Source organism: Molothrus aeneus, chromosome 20, assembly GCF_037042795.1.
Source record: "Molothrus aeneus isolate 106 chromosome 20, BPBGC_Maene_1.0, whole genome shotgun sequence".
Lineage (NCBI taxonomy): Eukaryota > Metazoa > Chordata > Aves > Passeriformes > Icteridae > Molothrus > Molothrus aeneus.
This window is the reverse complement of record NC_089665.1, coordinates 990,207-1,012,754: the sequence shown is the minus strand read 5'-3', so window position 1 is coordinate 1,012,754 and position 22,548 is coordinate 990,207. Positions and strand designations below refer to the sequence as shown.

Genomic DNA, 22,548 nt, shown 5'->3' with positions numbered 1-22,548 from the left:
TTTTTTTAAATCCATGGCCCACTTGACCTTCCCCTGGCAGAACCCCCAAAGCCCTGCTCCAGCACTGCACCAGTACAGCCAGTTTGGAGCTGCAGGATCAGCTGCCATCCCTGCAGAGAGCACACAGAGCTGCCTGGAAAGCCTCAGCAGGAATTTACCCCTTCCATCATTCCAGGTTTGACTGCACTCCCCAGCTCGGGTCCCTCCACAGCAGCAATCTGCACAGAACAGTGCCAAAGTCTGCCAGAGTCAGGGAAGGACTGGAGATGAATCAGAACTGGGAGCCAAGTCCCAGCACATTTTTCCAAAAAAGCTCCGAATTTCGGGAAAAGACCCCAGGAGCTGGCAGCACACTAAGCCTGGCTTTGCCAAACCTGAGCCCGAGTCCCTCTCTGCCAGGAAAGGCCAGCACAGCAGGGCAAGGAGCAAAGAGCAGCTCTTGGACAGACACTTCTGAAAGTGATGGATTCCTTTCTTCCCCTTTTCTTTAGGGAACGAGATCATTCCCACAGCGGATCTCCTGTCCCTGCCAGGCTGTGCAGCCCTTTCTGTGCAGGACCCCCTCAGCAGGGTGACAGCCCCGCCCTGGTGACAACTGTCCTGTGCCTCGCAGGGACATTGGGAATGCCGGGGGGCAGGGGAGTGTCACTGGCCCCTCTCCCCGGGCTCTGCTCCCCAGGGTCCCCAAGGATTTCCCCAGTGTCCCCAAGGACTCCGGGCTCTCCCAGATCCCCCAGCTCTGTGACCATGTTCACAGGGGTCTGAGGATGAGGGAAGAGACGAGAATGTTGACTCCATGTTTCAGAAGGCTGATGTGTTATGTTATTTTATGATATATATTATATTAAAACTATACTAAAAGAATAGAAGAAAGGATTTCATCTGAAGGCTGGCTAACAATAGAAAAAGAAGGAATGATAACAAAAGCTTGTGACTCGGACTCTCTGTCCAAGCCAGCTGTGATTGGTCATTAGTTAGAAACAACCACATGAGCCCAATCCCAGATGCACCTGTTGCATTCCACAGCAGCAGATAACCATTGGTTACATTTTGTTCCTGAGGCCTCTCAGCTTCTCAGGAGGAAAAATCCTAGGGAAAGGATTTTCCATAAAGGATGTCTGTGACACTGCTCTGTCAGGATTCCGGCGTTCCCCCCGTCACAGCCCCGGGGCACGGCTGCCTCTGCACCCCAGCTCCTGGCAGCAGGGAGGGCTCCCCCGGCCCTGCCAAGGACATTTTAAAGGAATTGTTCCTTGTGCTCAGCTCTGCAGTGGCTGAAATCCCTCCCTGGCTCCAGCATCCCGATCCTGCATTTCCCTCCCTAACAGGGGTTCTGTTGTTTTTATTCCCTCTGTAATTGTTTGATGAGTTCTCCCAGCAGGACTTGGCTCGGGATGATTCCACCCCTCAAAACTTCTTCTGGCAGAGCAATCAACACCTCATCAGAGCAGCTCCCAGCCCAGCAGCTCCGGGACTGGGGGGAATCCTGCTCCTCTCCCGGGAATGTCACCGGCCAGGGCTGCCCAGGAATGCACAGGGAAAGGTCCAAAGAGCCTGGCAAAGATTATCTGTGCAGGGTGGGACTGTTGGGGTGTCTGGGCCACTCCAGGAGCTGGGCTGGATCATCCTGGGGGTCCCTTCCAACTCAGGCTATTCCATGATGGTGATGGCATAAAAGGAATTGCTTCCATCACCTTCAGCCTGGCTTAGCTTCTGACATCCGACTTTGGTTTGTGTTTCAGCTGTGGAATGTCCCCCTCCAGGCTGGGACAGCCCCTCACCACTCTGAGAGGGGAGACTCAGCTCCTCCTGAGGGCCAGCTCCCATCTCTGCTCTGTGTGACAGGGACAGCACCCAGGGAATGGCTGGAGCTGGGCCAGGGGGGTTTGACCTGGATTTTAGGAAAAGGTTCTTGCCCTTGTGAGAAACAACTACTCACTTTTTCAAATGTTATTAAATTTTAACAAAAACTACAACCAAGAACTAAATAAGGAAAAATTACAGTGCTGGGAGCCCCCATGACTACCAGCCACATGCTCCTCCTCAAAATGGATGCTCAGCTTTTTACATCCGTAGCCCTTCTTAAAGTTTTGTCAGTCAACTCCTTCTGTGCCATCCATTGGTGGAGATCACTTTTTACACCTTGACTGGAGGCCAGGTGTTGTTATGCTCTGCCTCCTGGCGACAAGCCAGCCTCCTCTAAATGTCCTGACTCCTGTTACAAAGAGGGGAGGGAAAGAGGACTGTGAAATGACATCTTACAATAACATTATTATACATCTGTATAATATCTGTATCTTAATTGAGAGAGCCAACAATTACATTACTTAATTATTATTACTGTCTCTAACACCCCAAGGGTGCTGGGCACTGCCCAGGCTCCCCAGGGAATGGTCCCAGCTCTGAGGCTGCCAGAGCTCCAGGAGCTCCCAGATGGGATTGTTGGGATTGTGAATTTTGCTCTGGGTTCACCCAGCTGTATCCCACAAGGGATGATCCATTCCCCTTCCACAGATTGCCTGATCCCTGGGATTAGCCACAGCAGCTTCACATCTCACCTTGCCCTTTCCTTTTGTGTGGAGACAGCCAAGTTCCCCAGCTCCCTTCCACCCTTCCCATGGTGAGCTGGAGTTGTTGGATGGGGATCCAAGGGCTGCCAAGCACTGGGAAAGCCCCTGGAATGCCCCAGCAGAGAGCAGAGCCCGGTGAGCACTCACCATCCATGTCCAAGCGCTGCATGATGATGGCCAGCTCCACCTCACTGGGCATGTTGTAGTGCATGTTCTTTATTTGGCATATTCACTGTTTAATTTGTGGTTTTGCATTTTTGATGATTTGGCTTTTCAATTGATCATTTATAACAGCTGGGATTCTGCAGAGCTCAAAGGAGGCTCTGTCACACCCCTGTTATCACCTAAGCTGGGACTTAACACACCATGACACCCCTTCCACGGATTGCCTGATCCCTGGGATTACCACAGCAGCTTCACATCTCACCTTGCCCTTTCCTTTTGTGTGGAGACAGCAAAATTTCCCAGCTCCCTTCCACCCTTCCCATGGTGAGCAGCAGTTGCATGGGGATCCAAGGGCTGCCAAGCACTGGGAAAGCCCCTGTGTCACTATAGGACACAAAAAACCACAAGTGTACACCGCTGTTCTCAAGGTGAAGGAAAAAAGGGAGGTTTATTTTCTGACTCTGATATTTATAGTTTTCCAAGAGTGACAGTGGATTGGAGGGTGACAGTGCCACCTCTCCAATGACACTGGACAGACCAACAGTCCATCAACTTTCTCCTCCTCCATGAAGGAATGCAAAACAATGAGTTATTTACAGAAAGTGTGTGAGAAAGTTCGCTACAAGAATGTCAACATCAGAAGGCTTAGAAAATCTTAAAAAATCAGGGCACCAGCCCTGAGCACTCACCATCCATGTCCAGGCGCTGCATGATGATGGCCAGCTCCACCTCACTGGGCATGTAGCCCAGGGAGCGCATGGCCATGCCCAGCTCCTGCTTGGAGATGAAGCCATTCCCGTCCCGGTCCAGCACTCGGAAAGCCTCCCTGATCTCTGCGGAGGGAAGTGGGAGAAACAACTGCTCACTTGGGAAATTTCAAAAGGTTTGTTAAACCTCAACAAAAATACAACAAAAGGCCTGTGAAAAATGCATATTTTACGATTGGCTTTTCACAAATATTAAAATGAATATGATATGTGTTGTGTTAAAAAGTTGTGCTGTATTAATTTTCTTAAGTAGTGTGTTAAATATAGTTTTAGGTTATAACATAATGTTAAAATAGAAACTATGCTATGTAAGATACTTTTTAGAGGAAGGACTTGCACCAGATAGCAGCCACAGGACACCTGAATCTTTCAGAGAAAGAGAATTTATTGCTCCCTAATCAAAAGAAACAAACTTCTTCCTGCCTGCTCAGCCCTGAAGTCAGGATTAAGAGGAAGAAGCTGACACTGCCCAGACAGAATCCTGTGTTTGAATGGAATTTCTGCATCATGGATGAGGTGTATGAATATGCAACAGGCTGTTGCTTTTAAGGGTTAATCCTCTGTTAACTGTGGGTCCTATTTCAGGCTCATGTTACCCAGAAAGAGGTACCTGGACTGTCAGTAACTCTTTGTTTCTATTGTCTCATATTGTCCTAATCCAAATTGTCCAAATTATTATTACTCTAATTTCATTATCATTTTTATAACCATTTTATTACTATTAAATTTTTAAAATTTAAGAAAAACCAAGTGATTGGCGTTTTTCACAGGACTACATAAGGAAAAAACTGCCCTGATGGATATCATGTGGCCAGTTCATCTTCAAGCTGGATGCTCAGTCTTTTATACCCCTGGGGTTGCATCAGCCAGCCCTGGCCCCTCCCAAAGTCTGTCAGTCAGCTCTGCTTTGCCATTTATCAGTGCAGACTGCTTTGTACCTGCATTGGAGCTCAGGTGTTGCCATGCCCACCCCCTGAGCACCCCAAGCTTTTCCATTCCCACCTGCCCCGTGCAAGGGACACCTGTGCAGCCTCTTTGTACCTGTGCCAGACAGCCCAGGCTGTCTGATGGCAACAATACAGGGGGAAAGGGAACTGTGGGGAGAACAGAGGACATCTAAACTACACTAACATAACTGTACATCACTAAAGCTTCTCTTAATATTCACACAATAGTTATCTTTTAATTGTGAGAGCCAATCATCTCATTATCCATCTATAACAGAAGGGAGAAGGGAGGAGCTGTTATGGTGGAGGACTCTGTGGATGCTGAGCACAGAAGCAGCAGCTTCTGCCTTTTCCAAGGTTAATTGTGAATATTTGATCATCCCAGGGCAGGATGATCAGGATATGTTAATGCACACCCACAAACCTCCATGCACTAAGGATATCCTGGGATTAGAGACACAGAACTGGAAAAGCCCTCTAAGACTGAGTCCAGCCACCCAACCCAGCACTGCCAAGGCCACCACTGAGCCATGTCCCCAACTGCCACATCCCCAGGGCTGTTAAACCCCTCCAGGGACTCCACCCTGTGCCACTCTTCCAGTGAGGATATAATTCCCAATATCCAGCCTGCACCTCTGCTGGCACAACCTGAGGCTGTTTCCTCTTCTGCTGTTGCTGTCACCCTGGGTGATTTCCTTCTCTAGATCCTGCTCACAGCTTTTCTCTAATTTATAACGTTTTTACAGCACTAAACAGCCTCAGATCAATAAAAATACTGATGGAACATAAGGAACCACTTCCATCAATCGTCCTTAGCCTGGCTTAGCTCCTGATATCTGACTTTGGTTTGTTTTTTAACTTTTAACTGCTCCAGCCTGTGGCAGCCCCTTGTGTGAGGGGAGACACTGAGGGGCAGCTCTGATCTCTGCTCTGGGGGACAGGGACAGGAACAGGAACAGCTGGGGCTGGGCCAGGGCAGCTCAGGCTGGATCTCAGGGAAAGGTTCTTTCCCCAGAGGGTGCTGGGCACTGCCCAGGGAATGGGCACAGCCCCGAGGCTGCCAGAGCTCCAGGAGCTCCAGGGATACCCAGGCTGGGATTGTTGGGGTGTCTGTGCAGGGCCAGGGGCTGGACTGGATGATCCCTGTGGTCCCTTCCAGTCAGGATATTCCATGGTTCCATAATCCACCACCTCAATGTCTCTGCTCACAGACCTCTCAGCTCCCAGCCCCAGACTCCCCAGATCTGCCTCTTGCAAATGCCAGAGAAATTGTAACTTCCCAGCAGCTGGGAGCCTGTTTCACTGGAAAGGTTGGAGGTGAGAAGGGAAAAAGGTGCCTCAGTTTTGGTGAAGCAGTCTTTGCCCCATGCTTGGAGAGGGAATCAGGGGGTGCTCCATCATCTCCCTCAGGGAATGGGGATTTGGGAACAGCCCAGGCCCACTGCAACTGCTCAGAGGATTTTCACCTTCACTTAAAGCATTTCTGTGGAGAAGTAGGAGGGAAAACTCATCAGTTTTTTTGGGAAAAGAACCCCAAACTAATGAAAAATTTCTCCATTCTCCATCAGGAACTGCAGGATGGAAAATGTTTGGCCTGCCTGGCATAGTTCAGGCTTTAAGGGAAATATTCCCAGTCCTCCATGAGCTACCAGAGTCCCCCCCCCCATCCTGTCCCCAGGAGTCAGGGGCTGCCAGACCCTGCAGAGAGGCCTCAGGAAACCTTTGGATGTTCCTGGGAAAAAGGCAGGAGCACCAGAGCCCACCAGGGAATGGTTCTGGTGGTATTTGCTAATCTTTATTTAAAGCTTTACAATTCAAAATCTGCTTCTAAACCACCTCACCCAGGTTCAACCCTCCCTGCCCCCACCAGACCACTCCCATTTCCAGGGGCAGGATCCCATTCCCATTTCCAGGGGCAGGGTCCTGATCTCATTTCCAGGGGCAGGATCCAGTTCCCATTTCCAGTGGCAGGGTCCTGATCCCATTTCCTGTTCCCATTTCCATGGCAGGATCCTATTCCCATTTCCATGGCAGGATCCCATTCCCATTTCCAGGGGCCGGATCCTGATCCCATTTCCTGTTCCCATTTCCATGGCAGGATCCTGTTCCCATTTCCAGAGGCTGGATCCTGATCCCATTTCCAGGGCAGGATCCTGATCCCATTTCCTGTTCCCATTTCCATGGCAGGATCCTGTTCCCATTTCCAGGGGCTGGATCCTGATCCCATTTCCAGGGCAGGATCCTGTTCCTGTTTCCATTATAGGATCCTGTTCCCATTTCCCATTCCCATTTCCAGGGGCAGGGCCCTGCTCCCATTGCCTGTTCCCATTTCCATGAGCAGGATCCTGTTCCGATTTCCTGTTCCTGTTTCCAGGGCAAGATCCTGTTCTCATTTCCTGTTCCCATTTCCAGGGCCAGGATCCTGTTCCCATTATTTCCAGGGTAGGATCCTGTTCCCATTTCCTGTTCCCATTTCCAGGGCCAGGATCCTGTTCCCATTTCCTGTTCTCATTTCCAGGGCAGGATCCTGTTCCCATTTCCTGTTCCCATTTCCAGGTCAGGATCCTGTTCCCATTTCCAGGGGCAGGATCCTGTTCCCATTATTTCCAGGGCAGGATCCTGTTCCCATTATTTCCAGGGGCAGGATCCTGTTCCTATTTCCTGTTCCCATTATTTCCAGGGGCAGGATCCTGTTCCCATTTCCTGCTCCCATTTCCTGTCTCCCTGCCAGCCCACCCTGCTGGGAGGGAGATGTGGGGAGGCTGCTCAAAGCTTGGGCTCATAATTCCATTTCCCATTCCCATTTCCAGGGGCAGGGCCCTGCTCCCATTTCCTGTTCCCATTTCCATGAGCAGGATCCTGTTCCGATTTCCTGTTCCCATTTCCAGGGCAGGATCCTGTTCTCATTTCCTGTTCCCATTTCCAGGGCCAGGATCCTGTTCCCATTATTTCCAGGGTAGGATCCTGTTCCTATTTCCTGTTCCCATTTCCAGGGGCAGGATCCTGTTCCTATTTCCTGTTCCCATTATTTCCAGGGCAGGATCCTGTTCCCATTATTTCCAGGGGCAGGATCTTGTTCCCATTTCCTGCTCCCATTTCCTGTCTCCCTGCCAGCCCACCCTGCTGGGAGGGAGATGTGGGGAGGCTGCTCAAAGCTTGGGCTCATAATTCCAGGAGCCTTTGGAGTATTCAGGACTGAATCCCTGAATCCCACCAGACTCTGCCAGCTGCAGGGAAATCTCCTTTCATGTGTGGTCCTGAGAGCTCAGTGCAGTAAACATTACACCCAGATCAATTAATGGGAAAACAAACTTGGGACAGCTGAAGGCAGAAGAATGAGATTCATTGCAGGGAGCTGGGAGAGGATTTTAAGAAGTAAAACATGAATCTGGAAAAGTTTACGTGTGAGTGAGACTGATCCAAATGCCAGGGGTAAATGCCAGGGATAAAGGACACGTGTCCAGGGCTCTGCTGGGGAATATCCACACAGCAGCTCCAGGCACATCCATCCCAAAAGCTGCATTAACAGCACTCAACCTTTGAGCTTTGAGCAGAGCAAACCCCCCCCACACACATTTGGGGCTTTCTGTTCCTCTCAAAGACCTGAACTTTAGACCATGCTTAGCACATCCTCCCCAAATCCATTCCCATCACCAAACAGAGCCTTTCCCCTCCCCACTCTATAAATACCACTTGTGCAGAGGTAGATATGAGCTATTTATAGGCTGAACACACTGTACAGGGAGCAGTGTGACCTCAGGCAGAGCCTCCTCCTGATCTTACATGGAACAGCTCCTCCTCATGCCCTTCTCTTCCCAAGGGTTATTCCCAAGCTCCTGCAGGTGCTGCCCATCCTGAGCACCCTCCCCCAGCCCAGCCCTGCTCCCAAACCCCGCTCCAGGGCCCTGTGGCCCCTGGCTGCCCCTCACCTTCCTCTCCAGCTGTTACATTTCATTACCCAAAGCTAAAAATACAGCCTCCCTTTCCCCAGATGCCTTTCCCCACCAAATCTCCATGGCAACAGATGCTCCCGGCTCAGAGCTGCGAGGGGATGTGGTCCATGGAGTCAATCTCTCCACAGACAGCGCTGGGGCTTGGAGAAGCTTTGGGATCTTTCCTATTCCAGCATCTCCACAGGGATGCTTTGCCCTGATGCAAGATAGCAGAGCCCTGCTTTGTCTTTAAGGATCACAGGGGGGAGGGTGTTGAGGAGCTGCTGCCTCAGGAGCTGCCCTCTCCCCCTGCCCAGCCTGGGTGGCAGCAGGGAAAACCAAGCACGTGGATTTCCCCTCACTGGGGGGTGAGAAATCCCAGTATTTATTCCTCTTTCCCTAAGCAATGTCTTCATTTACTCCCAAACGTGGGCAGCTGACACAGAACTGTACCAGAGGATAAAAGGGGGAAGAGATCCCAGGAAAAATCAGAGGACAGGAAGCTCATCCTGCCCCATGGAATCCCAGAGTCCTGCAGTGATTGGGGTTGGGAGGGACCAAGGCTCATCTTGTTCCACTATCCCAGGCTGCTCCAAGCCCCAGCCAGCCCCGGCCACCCCATCATCCTGATTAACACCTTCGTTAATGACCTCAAAGAGCAGCAGCCACAACATGAATTTAATTCCCAAATGATCCAAGGCTGGGAAGAACTGGAAGGGTGCATGTCCAGCGAGGAGAAAGGAACAAATCAGTGAGGGTTTGGGGGCAGAAGGGGCTGGGCAGCAGGAGCAGAGCTGGCCCTAAAAGGTTTCCCAGGAAAGTTCATCCTGATGGTCCTCCCTCGGTGTGAAGATTCCTGGTCCCCAGGAGCCCAGAGCACAGCACTCCCTTGCCGGAGTTATTTGAGCATTCCAGAGCTGTGGAGGGGAAGGGGGGGAGATGTGTTTGCTTTTAATTCATTCCGTCTCTCTGCTGCCATTGAACAGCTGCACTTTACAGCATCCCGATTACCGAGCACATGTCCCATCAACCCCTCCTCCGAGAGAAGGAGGGGAGAACCAGGGAAAGGAGGGGAGAACCAGGGAAAGGTGGGGAGAACGAGGGAAAGGTGGGGAAAACCAGGGAAAGGAGGGGAGAACCAGGGAAAGGAGGGTTCTTCATTACCTTTCTGAAGGGCACAAACAGCACTGCCAGAGCCGGCCCTGACACCCAGCCTGAAAGTGCTTCACTCCCCCAAATCCATCCTCATCCTCCCCTCCCGCTAACCCTGCTCCATCCCCCTCCCTGCTCCAGCCCATCCCTCTCCCCGCTCCTGCCCGACCTTCCCGCTCATCTCTCCCCCGGGCCGGGTTTATTTCCAGTGATTTCCCTGGGCACCCATCGTCATTTTGTTGTGTCTCCTGGACGAGGAGGAATAACGATTCCCTGGAGAATTAATGCCATCACATGCCCTGGCCGCCCTGGGGTGGTTTGGGGTGTAAATCCCACCCCAAAAGTGTCATTACCCCGCAGCCCGCACGGCGCTGTCATTGGGGAGATAAGAGCCGAGATAACACCGCCCCAAATCTCCCCACTCATCGCCGTCCTTAATTGTCCTTAATTGCACCTTTGGGCCCCCGAGTACGGAGGAAAGGATCTGAAAGCTGCAAACAGCTTGTCCTTGAGTGAACCGGGGAGTGAGGCTTGGCACTACTACGGCTAAAAAATTGGAAATTTCCAGCCCTCCATCTGCTATTCTCACTCTTGTTTTTTTGGGTGGGTTTTTTTTCCCTGCCGCAAATTGCAACGAAGTGTCAAAATAATCCTGTTTTTATCTAATGGCAACGCCCCCCCAACGTATTCCAATGGGAAGTGTCAAAATATTTCCCTTGGTTTTTGGGATCTCGGCAGAGCAGCTCAGCAGTGCTCTCACCGTGCCCTGGGGTGTCCCCCCGAGCTGCTGCAGCCTCTGGCTCCTCTGTCAGCATCCCCCAAACCGGGCAGGACCAGGCTGCTGGAATGGGAATAACCAGCAGGACTGACAGGGCTCCGGTGCTCCAGGGGCTGGGAGAGACACGGGGATGGCAAAGGCACCAATGATCCAATGCTCCTCACCTGGCACAGCTGGGAAAGATCTCAACTTGCACAACTCAGGAGCGCCCTGGGACAGTGGAAGGTGTCCCTGCCATGGCAGGGGTGGCACTGGATGGGCTGGGGCTGCTCTGGCCCCAGGGGGGTTGTTTGTCACAGAATTGGGCAGATTTTTATTCATCTCTACCTTCCCCAAGAAACAAATGATTTGTGGAAAAGACATTTTTGGTGCTTCTGCTCCCAAGCACATTGAACATTTCCAGGTAACCTTTGGGTGTGGATGCGACAGGTTAGAGAGAGAAACAGATAAACTTTCCCAGGCATTGTCCTAGGGAAGTTGTGAGAATGCTCAGAGAAAGAATTAAAACAATTCTTATCTTAATCTCTGCACCTGGTGTTTGTGAACATGTGGAACGTTTGTAGGTGATGTGTATGGAAAGATATTTTACAAAAAGGTGTTGTTCCTAATTAACCAGTGGGGTGAGGGGTGTTGTTTAAGGACCAATCAGGTTCTGGATCCTGTCTATAAATATGTGTAGTTCCTAATAAATCTCAATTCCTGCTTTCTGAGCATGGAGTCAGTGTTGCCTTTCTTCAGCCGTTCCTAACTCAGTGGTGACATTTGGGAGCTGCCATTCCCATGGAATTGCAGGACACAACAAGAGCTGCTGCTCCAGGATCCACCCTCAAAGGGAAGCTTTTCAAGGATTGGGAACCTTTGAGGGCAGGCTGGGGGGCAGCAGCACTGTGATCCTGCAGGTGTTGGAAGGATTTGGCAAACCAGCAGCTTCCACTATTGTGTATCAATTTCCCTGCTGTGGAAATCCCAGCAGGAGAGAGCAGGGCTCACCCACCAGAGAAGGGTGAGGCTGGAGGGGCCCTGCTCTGACCCCCCCTGTAAATCAGGAGGAAGAGCCAAGTTGTCAGTGCCTGGGGAATAATCAGGAGGAACAATCAATCACCTTCTCTCTGTGCTGGGAAAGGGCCAGGCTGGGCCTGAGGATGAGCTTGGAATGAAAGAAGTGAGGAGGGTGATGGAGAGGAAGGTAGGACTCAACTCATGGAATCCTGGGATGGTTTGGGTTGGAAGGAAGCTCAAAGCCCATTCAGTGCCACCCCTGCCATGGCAGGGACACCTCCCACTGTCCCAGGCTGCTCCCAGCCCTGTCCAGCCTGGCCTTGGGCACTGCCAGGGATGCAGGGGCAGCCCCAGCTGTGCCAGGGCCTGCCCATCCTCACAGGGCTTTGATTTCCACCTGTGAGGGGACAGGAAGAGGGAGGGGACATTCCAGGGACAGGGAAAAGCCATTCCAGGTGAGGAGCACCACTGGTGTAGGAACAAATGGGTATGAGGGAATTTGGCCTCAAGAAGGAGGAAGTTCCAGGGGTGAGCAGTGGGAAATGGGGCTCTGTCTGTTCTGGGCAGCTTTGGTGACCAAGTCACTTCCAGCAGCAGCAACCTCAGCCTCCAGGGACCTCTTCCAGCCTGCTGAGAACTTTTTTATTCCAAATATTTCAGTCTTGATATCCTTTATCAAATATTTCAGTGCACACTGCAGCAGTCAGTATAAACACACAGGGTCATTCCTACAGGTGATTCCAGGGTCATTCCTACAGGTTATTCCATGGTCATTCTTACAGGTGATTCCATGGTAATTCCTACAGGTGATTCCAGGGTCATTCCTACAGGTTATTTCATGTCCTTACAGTTGATTTCATGTTAATTCCTACAAATGATTCTATGTTAATTCTTACAGATAATTTCCTGTTCTTACAGGTGAGTCCATGTTAATTCCTACAGATGATTCCATATTAATTCCTACAGACAATTCCATGTTAATCCTTACAGAAAATTTCCTGTTCCTACAGATTATTCCTGTAATGTGAATTCCTAAATGAGGGCTCATGTTCTGAGCTGTCAGTCACTGCTTGAAACCTTTCCTCAGCTCCGTGCCCTCCCTTCCTGCTGCATCCCTGGCTCCCTGCATCTCCACCAGGGTTTTTTGGGCACCCAGCCCTGGAATTCTGAACAGCAGCACCAGGACAGGGGCCCTGCCCAAGCCAATGGCCCTGTTCTGCTCCCTGGATAAAAAATCAGCTTTTTGTGCCACATCCACTGCAAATCCCTGTCCCCCTGCAGAGATGGGTATGGAGACAGCACCTCACACCCATTCCAGGGGGTTGGTCACACAAACTGTGTGACCCTGAGGTGCCACCACAGAGACCCTTCCTCTGACTTGTCCAACACAAAACCTCTGTGAGAGAGGGGCTCCAAACACCCAGACAAATCCAGGGAATCCCACAGCACTGGCACAGGCTCCTCCTGGGCTTCCCTGCCATGGATTATTGACCATGGAAATGCCCTGGGAGCAGCCCCAGAGCTCCCCTGCCCTCGGGGTCCTCCCCAGCTCTGCTCCCCAGGTGGGGCTGGTCCAGAAGCAGGAATTCTGTGGGGCTTCTGCAAGTTCTATAACCCAGGATGGGCAAGGCCAGGAAAAAATGTGTTACCCAACCTCGATAGAAAAGGAAAAAGAAGAAGAAAATGAGACAGAGAAAAAAAATAAAGATAAAGTTTTAGAAAAAGAGATAAAAAGAGAAAGAAGAAAAATAATAAAGAGAAGATATGGAAGAGAATAAAAAAATGAAAAAGAGAAAAGAAAGAAAAAGGGAGAAAAGAAGAAGGAAGAAGAAGAAGTAGGAAGAAGAAGAAGTAGGAAGAAGGAAGAAGAAGAAGAAAAGGGAAGAAGAAGAAAAAGAATAAAGAAGAAGAAGGGAGAAGGAGAAGAAGAACAAAAAGAAGAAGAAGAAGAAGAAGAAGAAAGGAAAAGAAGAAGAAGAAGAAGAAGGAAAAAGAAGAAGAAAAAGAAAGAAGAAGAAAGAAGAAGAAGAAAGAAGAAGGAAAAAAACCCCAACGCCCCGCATTGAAAGGAGATTAGTGCTACAAGGCAGATAAATTCCAGATTCATGCTACGACTTTTGTTTACAACTCCAGAACCCGCTGCTAAAAGGCTGAATGAGGAGGGAATAAATTTCCAGTGTTTTCCAAAGAAAGCTCCATCTCCCTTTCACAGCTCTCTCTATCAGCAAACAGCCTCCTCCCCCCTCCGCCTTCCAGAGCAGCACAGAGCGGGCGCTGCCCTCCCTGAGCCTCCCCCGCTGCAGCTCCCGCTCAGCCTGCTCGTCCCAGGCATCCCCCAATCCCAGACATCCCCCAATCCCAGGCATCCCCCAATCCCAGACATCCCCCAATCCCTGACATCCCCCAATCCCTGACATCCCCCAATCCCTCACACCCCTCACATCCCCCAATCCCTGACATCCCCCAATCCCTGACATCCCCCAATCCCAGGCATCCCCCAATCCCAGGCATCCCCCAATCCCTGACATCCCCCAATCCCTGACATCCCCCAATCCCTCACACCCCTCACATCCCCCAATCCCAGGCATCCCCCAATCCCTGACATCCCCCAATCCCTCACACCCCTCACATCCCCCAATCCCTGACATCCCCCAATCCCTGACATCCCCTCACATCCCCCAATCCCAGACATCCCCCAATCCCTGACATCCCCCAATCCCTCACACCCCTCACATCCCCCAATCCCTGACATCCCCCAATCCCTGACATCCCCCAATCCCTCACACCCCTCACATCCCCCAATCCCTGACATCCCCCAATCCCTGACATCCCCTCACACCCCTCACATCCCTCACACCCCTCACATCCCTCACACCCCTCACACCCCTCACATCCCTCACATCCCTCACACCCCTCACACCCCTCACACCCCCCAATCCCTCACACCCTTCACATCCCCTCACATCCCCTCATATCCCCCAATCCCTCACATCCCCCCAATCCTTCACACCTCTCAATCCCTCACACCCCTCAGATCCCCCAATCCCTCACGTCCCCCAATCCTTCACGCCTCTCAATTCCTCACACCCCTCATATCTCTCGATCCTTCACATCCCCCTGACATCCCTCAATCCCTCAGATCCCCTCAAATCCCCCCAGATCTCCCAATTCCTCAAATCCCTCACATCCCCCAATTCCTCAAATCCCTCACATCCCTCAATCCCTCCCACCCCTCCCATCCTTGCTCTCCCAGCAGCCACATGGGATTGTTCCCTGTGGTTGCTGGATGGAATTTTGATCCTGCCCCATCTTCCTGCTGGAATGAGCTCTGTAGGTCTCCAACCAGTAGCTCTCAATCTGTGCCCAGTAGGAAGCAGAACCTCTCCCTTCATGTGCAGCTCCTTCCCTGGACCTCCCAGAGCCTCAGCTGGATTTTGAGCACTCTCTGTTGGGAATTTCCTGCCCAGTATTCCTGTGCCAAGTGGAATCATGTCCTTGGGACAGCCCATAGGGATCATTGTTACAAACCCTGAGACCTGGCTGACAAAGGGGATGGCTTGGGATCCTCCTCCCCATGCCAAACTCACCCTTCAGAAGGACAGGCAGTGCCTGCAGCAGGTTTTCCTGCAGTTCCATTGCTCTCCCAACCCCTCTGCTGTAATTAACTTCCCATTAAGCCCAGGTTAACAAGGCCTTACTGTGGCTTTACTGAGGACCAGAGAAGGACCTTGGACCCTACTGAGTCTGCTCAGGACTCAGGAGTTGAGCCCACAGGGAAATATTCCTTCTCATTCCCCCAAATCCTCCAGGTGGAACAGGAGCAGTGCCTCCAGCATCCCTCTCATCCCTTTCCTCTCAGCAGACTTCACAGAATCCTGGGATGGGTTGGAGGGAATCTCAAATCCCATCCAGTGCCACCCCTGCCATGGCAGGGACACCTTGCACTGTCCCAGGCTGCTCCAAGCTCCAGGGGCAGCCGCCCTCTGCATCCCTTGGATTAATTCCCACTCCTTGTTTCTCCAATATCCCCATCCAAGGTGAGCAGCTGCCCCTGGGAAGGACCTGCCTCTAGTTTCATGCTTTTCATCCAAAATTCCCTATTCCTGAGCATTTTCTGCTCCCCAAGCCCCAGGATCTTTTCTATCCTGGGAAAATCTTTTCTCCAAAAGTCCTGAGTGATTCTAGCACAGAAATGCTTCCCTGAGAGCACCACTGGTGATCAGGAGCCCAGCAATAAATCCCACTCCACACATCCTGTCTGTCCCTGCCTCCTCCCTGCTGGGAGCTCAGGGAAGGAGCCTCAGTCCTGGCTCCAGAGCAGGAAAGAGGCAGCACCAGCTCTGTTTGGAAAGGAAACTCTGGGAAGGACTTGGCCATGCCAGAATTCCCCTCCTGGTTCCAGCCTCAGACACAAACTCTGCTCTTTGTGCACAGAACCCCAAACCTGAGTGCAGAATTAAACTCAGATTTTTGCCCCTGCTTTGGAGCAGTTTTCCCCATTGTTTTCCCTTTCCCTAAATTGGGCACCTCCTCATTTAGGGCTGCCAATCTCTGCAATCTCCAAACTCCAGCCAGCACTTTCACCTCCAAAGGGATCTCTGCACATCCCCAAATCCCCGCGGAACAGGAGCAGCTCAACAGGTGAGGGGCTGTGACCTCAGTCCTCAGCACCTGAACCTGCAGCCCCAGGCTCCTCAATGCCCCTAGAAATGCCCCTGGAAATTCCCAAACAAATTCAGGATTGCCATCAGGCAGAAAACAGATAGCAGCAAGGGCAGATGGGTAAAAAGAAAAAATAATTAAAATTTTGAAAAAATGAAAGGGAAAGAAAAAGGAAAATTAAAACAAAAAGGGAAGAGGAAAAGGAAAGGAAAAAAGAAAAAGAAAAAGAAAAAGAAAAAAGGAAAAGGAGAAGAGGCAAAAAGGAAAAAAGGAAAATGAAAACAAAAAGAAACAATAAAAAGAAATAAAAGGAAAAGAAAAAGAAGGAAGAAGAAGGAAAAAAAAAGAAAAATAAAAAGAAAGGAAAAGAAAAACAAAAAGAAGAAAGGAAAAGGAGAAAAGGCAAAAAGGAAAACAAAAACAAAAAGAAACCATAAAAAGAGAGGAAAAGGCAAAGGCAAAGGAAAAGGAGCTTTTGGGCAGCCTGGCTGCCTCTTCTTCAGCATCTGGGATCAGGCCACAGTGGAGCAAAAGGCTCCAAATATTTTGGCCAAAAGAAAGATGAGGGAATTTGGGAACTAGTCCACTCCTTGGTTTGCTTTGCTTTCCTTGTTGTGCTTTGCAGTGGAACAGAACCAAAGCTCATCCATCATTCCTGTTGGGAATGGGTTCCAGAAAAGGCTTCACCCCACTGTAGTCCCAGTATTTCATGGCCCTGTTATTTAATATTTTAAACACTGAAATCATCAATTCCAAAGGAAATATTGCAGCATTCCCAAAAGGAAGCCCTTCCATTATTTCTGGCTGAAAGGGCCATTGACAACAGGGAATGGAATCAAATCTGCATTTTGGGGATGGAAAAGATTTCCATGGAAGAATTCCAATTGGTGATGTCTAAAGCAGTTTGGGAAAGCTTTTCCCAAAGCATCACAGGGGTGTTTCCCTTAAGGACACGGAGCCCCAAAAAGTCCCACAGCAACACTTCAGCCCCTCTGGAAAACTGACACAGCTCCAGCAGCTTTGGCAGCAATTCCCAAGTATTGCCCTGTGCAGAGAGCAGCAAACTCATTGCAAACACCTCCAAAAAGTCAGAATTTTACCCTGGAGCTGCATTGTGAGTGCTCATTCACTCTGGCTGAAGGTCCATCCATAACACCACAAGTGATGCTGGGACTGGAATTCCCCTGGATTTGATCTCCAGGCAGGTCCTGACCCGTGGGACAGGGTCTGTTCAGTATTTGCTGTCCCCAGGCTGCTGTCCCACTGACCTGCTGTCATCCCAGGCTGTCACACCCAGAGAATCCCAATTAATCAGGCTGGAAAAGGCCTCAAGACCACCAAGCCCAGCCATCAACCAGCCACACTCAGCACAGGGAGCTCTGCCTGCTGCAGCTGCCCAGAGCCTCCCTCCAGCAGCTGGAACTGCTCCTGCAGGGCTGGAACGCTGGCAAAGCCAGAGAGCTGCTGCAGGGCCAGGGTGACACTGCCACTAATCCCCATCCTAAACCCCAAACCCCAAACCCCAAACCCCAGCAGGGCTCCTTCAGCCCCTGCCCTGCTCGGGTGGGGTGGGGCTGCAGCTGGGAGGAAAAGGGAAGGGATTTTAGGAATAATTGTTGCAAATGAACCTCCAAAAGTCTCATGTGCAGCCACGAGCCCTCTCTCTGGGATGTGATTGCTAAAGGTCCCCCAGTCCTGGGGTTTTCCTGAGCCAAGAGCAGCAAACTCATTGCAAACCCCTCCAAAAATCAGAATTTTGCCCTGGAGCTGCATTGTGAGTGCTCATTCACTCTGGCTGAAGGTCCATCCACAGCACCAGAAGGGACTGCATCAAGGAGGGGACTGGAATTCCCCTGGATTTGATCTCCAGGCAGGTCCTGGCATGTGGGACAGGGGCTGTTCTGTATTTGTTGTCCCCAACAGTACAAAAAACAGGCCCAGCCTGATTTCCAACCAAAGAAATCAGGGAGAGGAGTTGTAAAGGCAGTTTCAAACATCCACCTCTGGAAATGTAATGGGATAAATGGAAATGTAAAGGGATAAATGGAAATGTAAAGGGATAAATGGAAATGTAAAGGGATATTTGGAAATGTAAAGGGATATTTGGAAATATAAAGGGATATTTGGAAATGTAAAGGCATAAATGGAAATGTAAAGGGATAAATAGAAATGTAAAGGGATAATTGGAAATGTAAAGGGATAAATGGAAATGTAAAGGGATATTTGGAAATGTAAAGGGATATTTGGAAATATAAAGGGATATTTGGAAATGTAAAGGCATAAATGGAAATGTAAAGGGATAAATAGAAATGTAAAGGGATAATTGGAAATGTAAAGGGATATTTGGAAATGTAAAGGGATCTTTGGAAATATAAAGGGATATTTGGAAGCTGCTCACTGATGGGAACAAATTCAGTCTCATGATTTGGGGACTTTGCTCCTGAAGGAGACTCAGTGGAACCTGCCATGTCCCAGGGATATGGAGAGACCTGCAAGGACTCTTCCAAATCTGCAAATCCAGAGGGAATTTCCACTTCCAAAGTACTTAATAGTAGGTGTAGGAGAAGCTTTCTTGGGTTTCGTTTTCCTCTGTTTACCTTTTGCAGACAACAGGAAAAACTGTTGTACTATAAACCTTGAAATGTTCCAGGAGAGTGACTGAAATATTTGCATTTCTCTCCTGTTTGATTGTTTGAATGAAACTGCAATTTCTGCACATCAAAGGCCCGTTAGAATAAAGCCTTCCTGAGAATAAATCCTGTTCTCTCTCTGTGTGCTGTGTACCTGAAAGCAGTCCTTGAGAATTCCAGTGGAAAAATGTGTTGGAGGCAAGCACAGACAATCAAGGTGGAAGGGGTTGCTTTCCTTGCAAGCTTTAATGACACTTTCAATAATGCTGAAGAACTCATTTCTTTTCATTTCCTACCTTTTGCTAACATATTTTTCTTTTTTTTCACTCTTTTTTTTTTGTCCCATCCCAAAAGCAGGAGCTTGGCAGCTCTTCCTCTGGTGGAATGAAAACAAACATTGCTGGAATGAGGAAGAGAAGTGAGATTTGGGCTCTTTGCTGGTGCTGACTGCATGGACTGGGACACCAAAAACCAGCATTGTTATTTTACTGCCTGCAGATGATCAGATCCATCTGGGTGAGGCAGCAGTTGGCAGAACCCCCTGGGGAGCTCCTCAAAGGTTTAACAGTCTCTGAAGGCACTGTGGAGTGGATGAATTTTAAATTCTCCTTAGGTTACATTCCCAGATCCTGGGAGCAGCCCCAAAGCTCCTCTGTGTGCACCAAACACCAGAGAAGGGGAACCCAAACCTTCCTGGCTCTGGCTCAAGATGACCCCAGCAGGTGCCCAGGTGGCCAAAAGCATCGTGGGCTGTATCAAAACCAGAATGGCCAGGGCAGGGATTGTTCCCTTTGTCCCCTGTGCTGGCCCTGCTGAGGTCCTCGAGGGCTGTGTCCAGTCCTGAGCCCCTCAGGATGGGAGAGCCCTGGAGGGTCTGGAGCCCCAGGAGCAGCTGAGGGAGCTGGGCAGGGGCTCAGCCTGGAGCAAAGGAGGCTCAGGGGGGCCCTTGTGGCTCTGCACAGCTCCTGCCAGGAGGGGACAGCCGGGGGGGTCAGGCTGTGCTCCAGGGAACAGGGACAGGAGCAGAGGGAACGGCCTCAGGCTGGGCCAGGGGAGGGGCAGCTCTGGGTGCTGTGTCCAGCTCTGGATCCTCAGCACAGCAGGGACAGGAGCTCCTGGAGCGGGGCCAGCTCAGGCTGTGAGGATGAGGAGGGCCTGGAGCATCTCTGTGCCCAGGAAAGGCTGAGGGAGCTGGGGCTGCTCAGCCTGGAGAGGAGCCCCAGCTGAGAGGGGCCCTCAGCCCTGGGTGTCCCTGTGTGCAGGGAGGGGCAGAGCAGGGCCCGGGCTCGGCTCCAGGCCCAGCAGTGGCACCAGAGCCACGGGCAGGGCCTGAGCCCAGAGCTGCCCCTGCCCAGGAGGCACAACTTCTGCCCTGGGCAGTGCCCAGCCCTGAGCAGGCTGCCCAGGGAGGGGCTGGAGTCTCCCTCAGCGGGGATCCTGCAGAGCCCTGTGCACACAATGCTGTGCCCTGTGCTCTGGGATGGCCCTGCCTGAGCAGGGAGGTGCCACCAGGGACCCTCTGGGCCCCCTCCCAGCCTGGCATTCCAGGATTCTGGTATACCCAGTAGAAACAAGAACTACACCTGGATTGCCATGTCAGTGTGTCACAGATCACAGACTTTGGGATGGAGATAAGGCCACCAAAAGTGAGTGGCAGGGAAGGCTCAGCACAGCACAAAGGCTGCTCCTCCCTCCAGCACCTGGGCTGGAAACCAGCCTGGCTCATCCCAGAGGTGGATTCCATCACATCTCCCATTTCCCAAGTGCTTGTTCCCATCCAGATGGATGCACTGAACACCAGAGCTACCTTCAGAGGCTGTTTTGTGCTTGAGAAGGAGGCAGCAAAGCTGCCAGCACTCAGGCTCTTCAGAGGGCTGCTTTAATTAACTGGTGTGATCTCAAAGCTGAAGGACTTCTGACATACAATTACAGGGCATTGTCTGAGCTGGAAAAAGCTGTGTAACCCTTGCCTTTATCATCATCTCACTCCTGTTCACTCAATACCTCCAAAATACATCCCATGGTCATGTTTCAGTGGCCACTTCTCTATCTGCTGGTCCTTGGAACAAATGAGTGTTTCTAAAAATACCAGGAAATCTCAGAACCTGAGCACACAACCAAGCACAGAGGCTGCAACTGCATTTCAGAGCTGACATTAAAATTCCAGCGTGCTATCTGAACTCTGGAGAAGTCCACCTTAAGCTCTGCTTTGGAGGAGATAATTTATGCTGGGCCATCCATCTCTGTCTGGGAGGCAGAGCCACCCCTGAGGTGGGGACAGCCTTCCCCAGAGTGCTGAGGTGACACAGGCAGCCACGGCTTGTCTGTGTAACTTCAGGTGCTGAACCATGGAAAATCCCAGGGAAAGGTGCTGCCAGGATACAGGTGATGGCTGGAAAACCCTCCAGCAGGTGTTGGAGCCTCTTCCAGCTCATCCTCCCCACAGATGCACTCCTGGAGTGCCTTTTCTCTGAGGGTTCCATCACTCCCTCTTCTCCTGACCCACCACACAGGGAGATCCTTGTCCCCCAGGGACCTGGGGCCATCTCCTCCCACACCCCAGCTTTGAGTCATTCCTGATTTATTCCCTTTCTCTCACACCAGCCTTGTGCTGCCCCTTCCATCCTCTTCTCCAGTTCCCTCGTTCCTTCTCTGCTGCATCTCATGCACAGCCCAAATCCCTGCCTCATTCCAAACACAAGAATTCCTGCCTGATTCCCAGCCTGGATCCCTGCCTGAATCCCAAATCCCTGCCTGATTCCAAACACAAGAATACCTGCCTGATTCCCTGCCTGAATCCCTGCCTGAATCCCAAATCCCTGCCTGATTCCCAGCTGAATCCCTGCCTGAATCCCAAATCCCTGCCTGATTCCCCAATCCATGCCAATTCCCAGCCCCAATCCCTGCCTAATTCCCCAATCCCTGCCTGAATCCCAAATCCCTGCCTGATTCCCAGCTGAATCCCTGCCTGATTCCCAAATCCCTGCCTGATTCCCCGATCCATGCCAATTCCCAGCCTCAATCCCTGCCTGATTCCCCAATCCCTGCCTGAATCCCAAATCCCTGCCTCATTCCAAACACAAGAATCCCTGCCTGATTCCCTGCCTGAATCCCTGCCTGAATCCCAAATCCCGGCCTGATTCCCCAATCTCTGCCTGATTCCCAACCTGAATCCCTGCCTGATTCTCCAGTCCCTGCCTGATTCCCAGCCCCAATCGCTGCCTGATTCCCAAATCCCTGCCTGAATCCCAGCCCCAGTTCCTGATGGATTCCCCAATCCCTGCCGATTCCCAGCCCTAATCCCTGCCTGGATCCCAAATCCCTGCCGATTCCCAGCCCCAATCCCTGCCTGATTCCCAATCCCTGCCGGATTCCCGGCTGGCACCCAGAGCTCCTGTGCCATTCCCGGCTGGCACCCAGAGCTCCTGTGCCATTCCCGGCGCTCCCCCGGCTCCAGCAGGGATGGGCAGGGCTGGCTCAGCCCGGACACGCCTCCCCCTTCCCTGCTCTCCCCGGTCCCGGTGGGAGCCGGGCTGAGGACTCAGCCCGTGGGCGAGGTGGGGATGGAGCCTTCAGCCAGGCAGGGCGAGCCCCGCAGGGGATGAGGAGCCAATTTTTGGAATTTTGGGAAAGTGGAGCAGGGACTGTCCCCGTGAGCCATTGCCCAGCCTGGGGTCTCCGGGCACAGGAGATGCTGCTCGGCTCGGAGCACAGAGCTGGGCTGCTCCCAGGGCACTGTGTTGCAAACAGAGATCCTTTCCCTGCCACAAACCTGCCTGAATATCCCAAACAAATATCCCAGAGATCCTTTCCCTGCCACAAACCTGGCTGAGAATCCCAAATATCCCAGAGCTCCTTACTCTGCCACAAACCTGGCTGAATATCCCAAATATTCCAGGGCTCCTTTCCCTACCACTAACCTGGCTGAATATCCCAAACAAATATC

The 22,548-nt window shown here is 51.3% G+C and overlaps 1 protein-coding gene across 2 annotated transcripts in view; it reads right to left on the bottom strand.

The window, feature by feature from the left end:
- CALN1 (calneuron 1) overlaps window positions 1-22,548 on the bottom strand; it is a 144,013-nt gene that overhangs the window by 71,433 nt on the left and 50,032 nt on the right. For both annotated transcript variants that reach the window (XM_066563277.1, XM_066563278.1), the window contains exon 3: window positions 3,425-3,568. In XM_066563277.1, coding sequence (XP_066419374.1) covers window positions 3,425-3,568 — 144 coding nt within the window. The remainder of the gene's footprint in view (window positions 1-3,424; window positions 3,569-22,548) is intronic.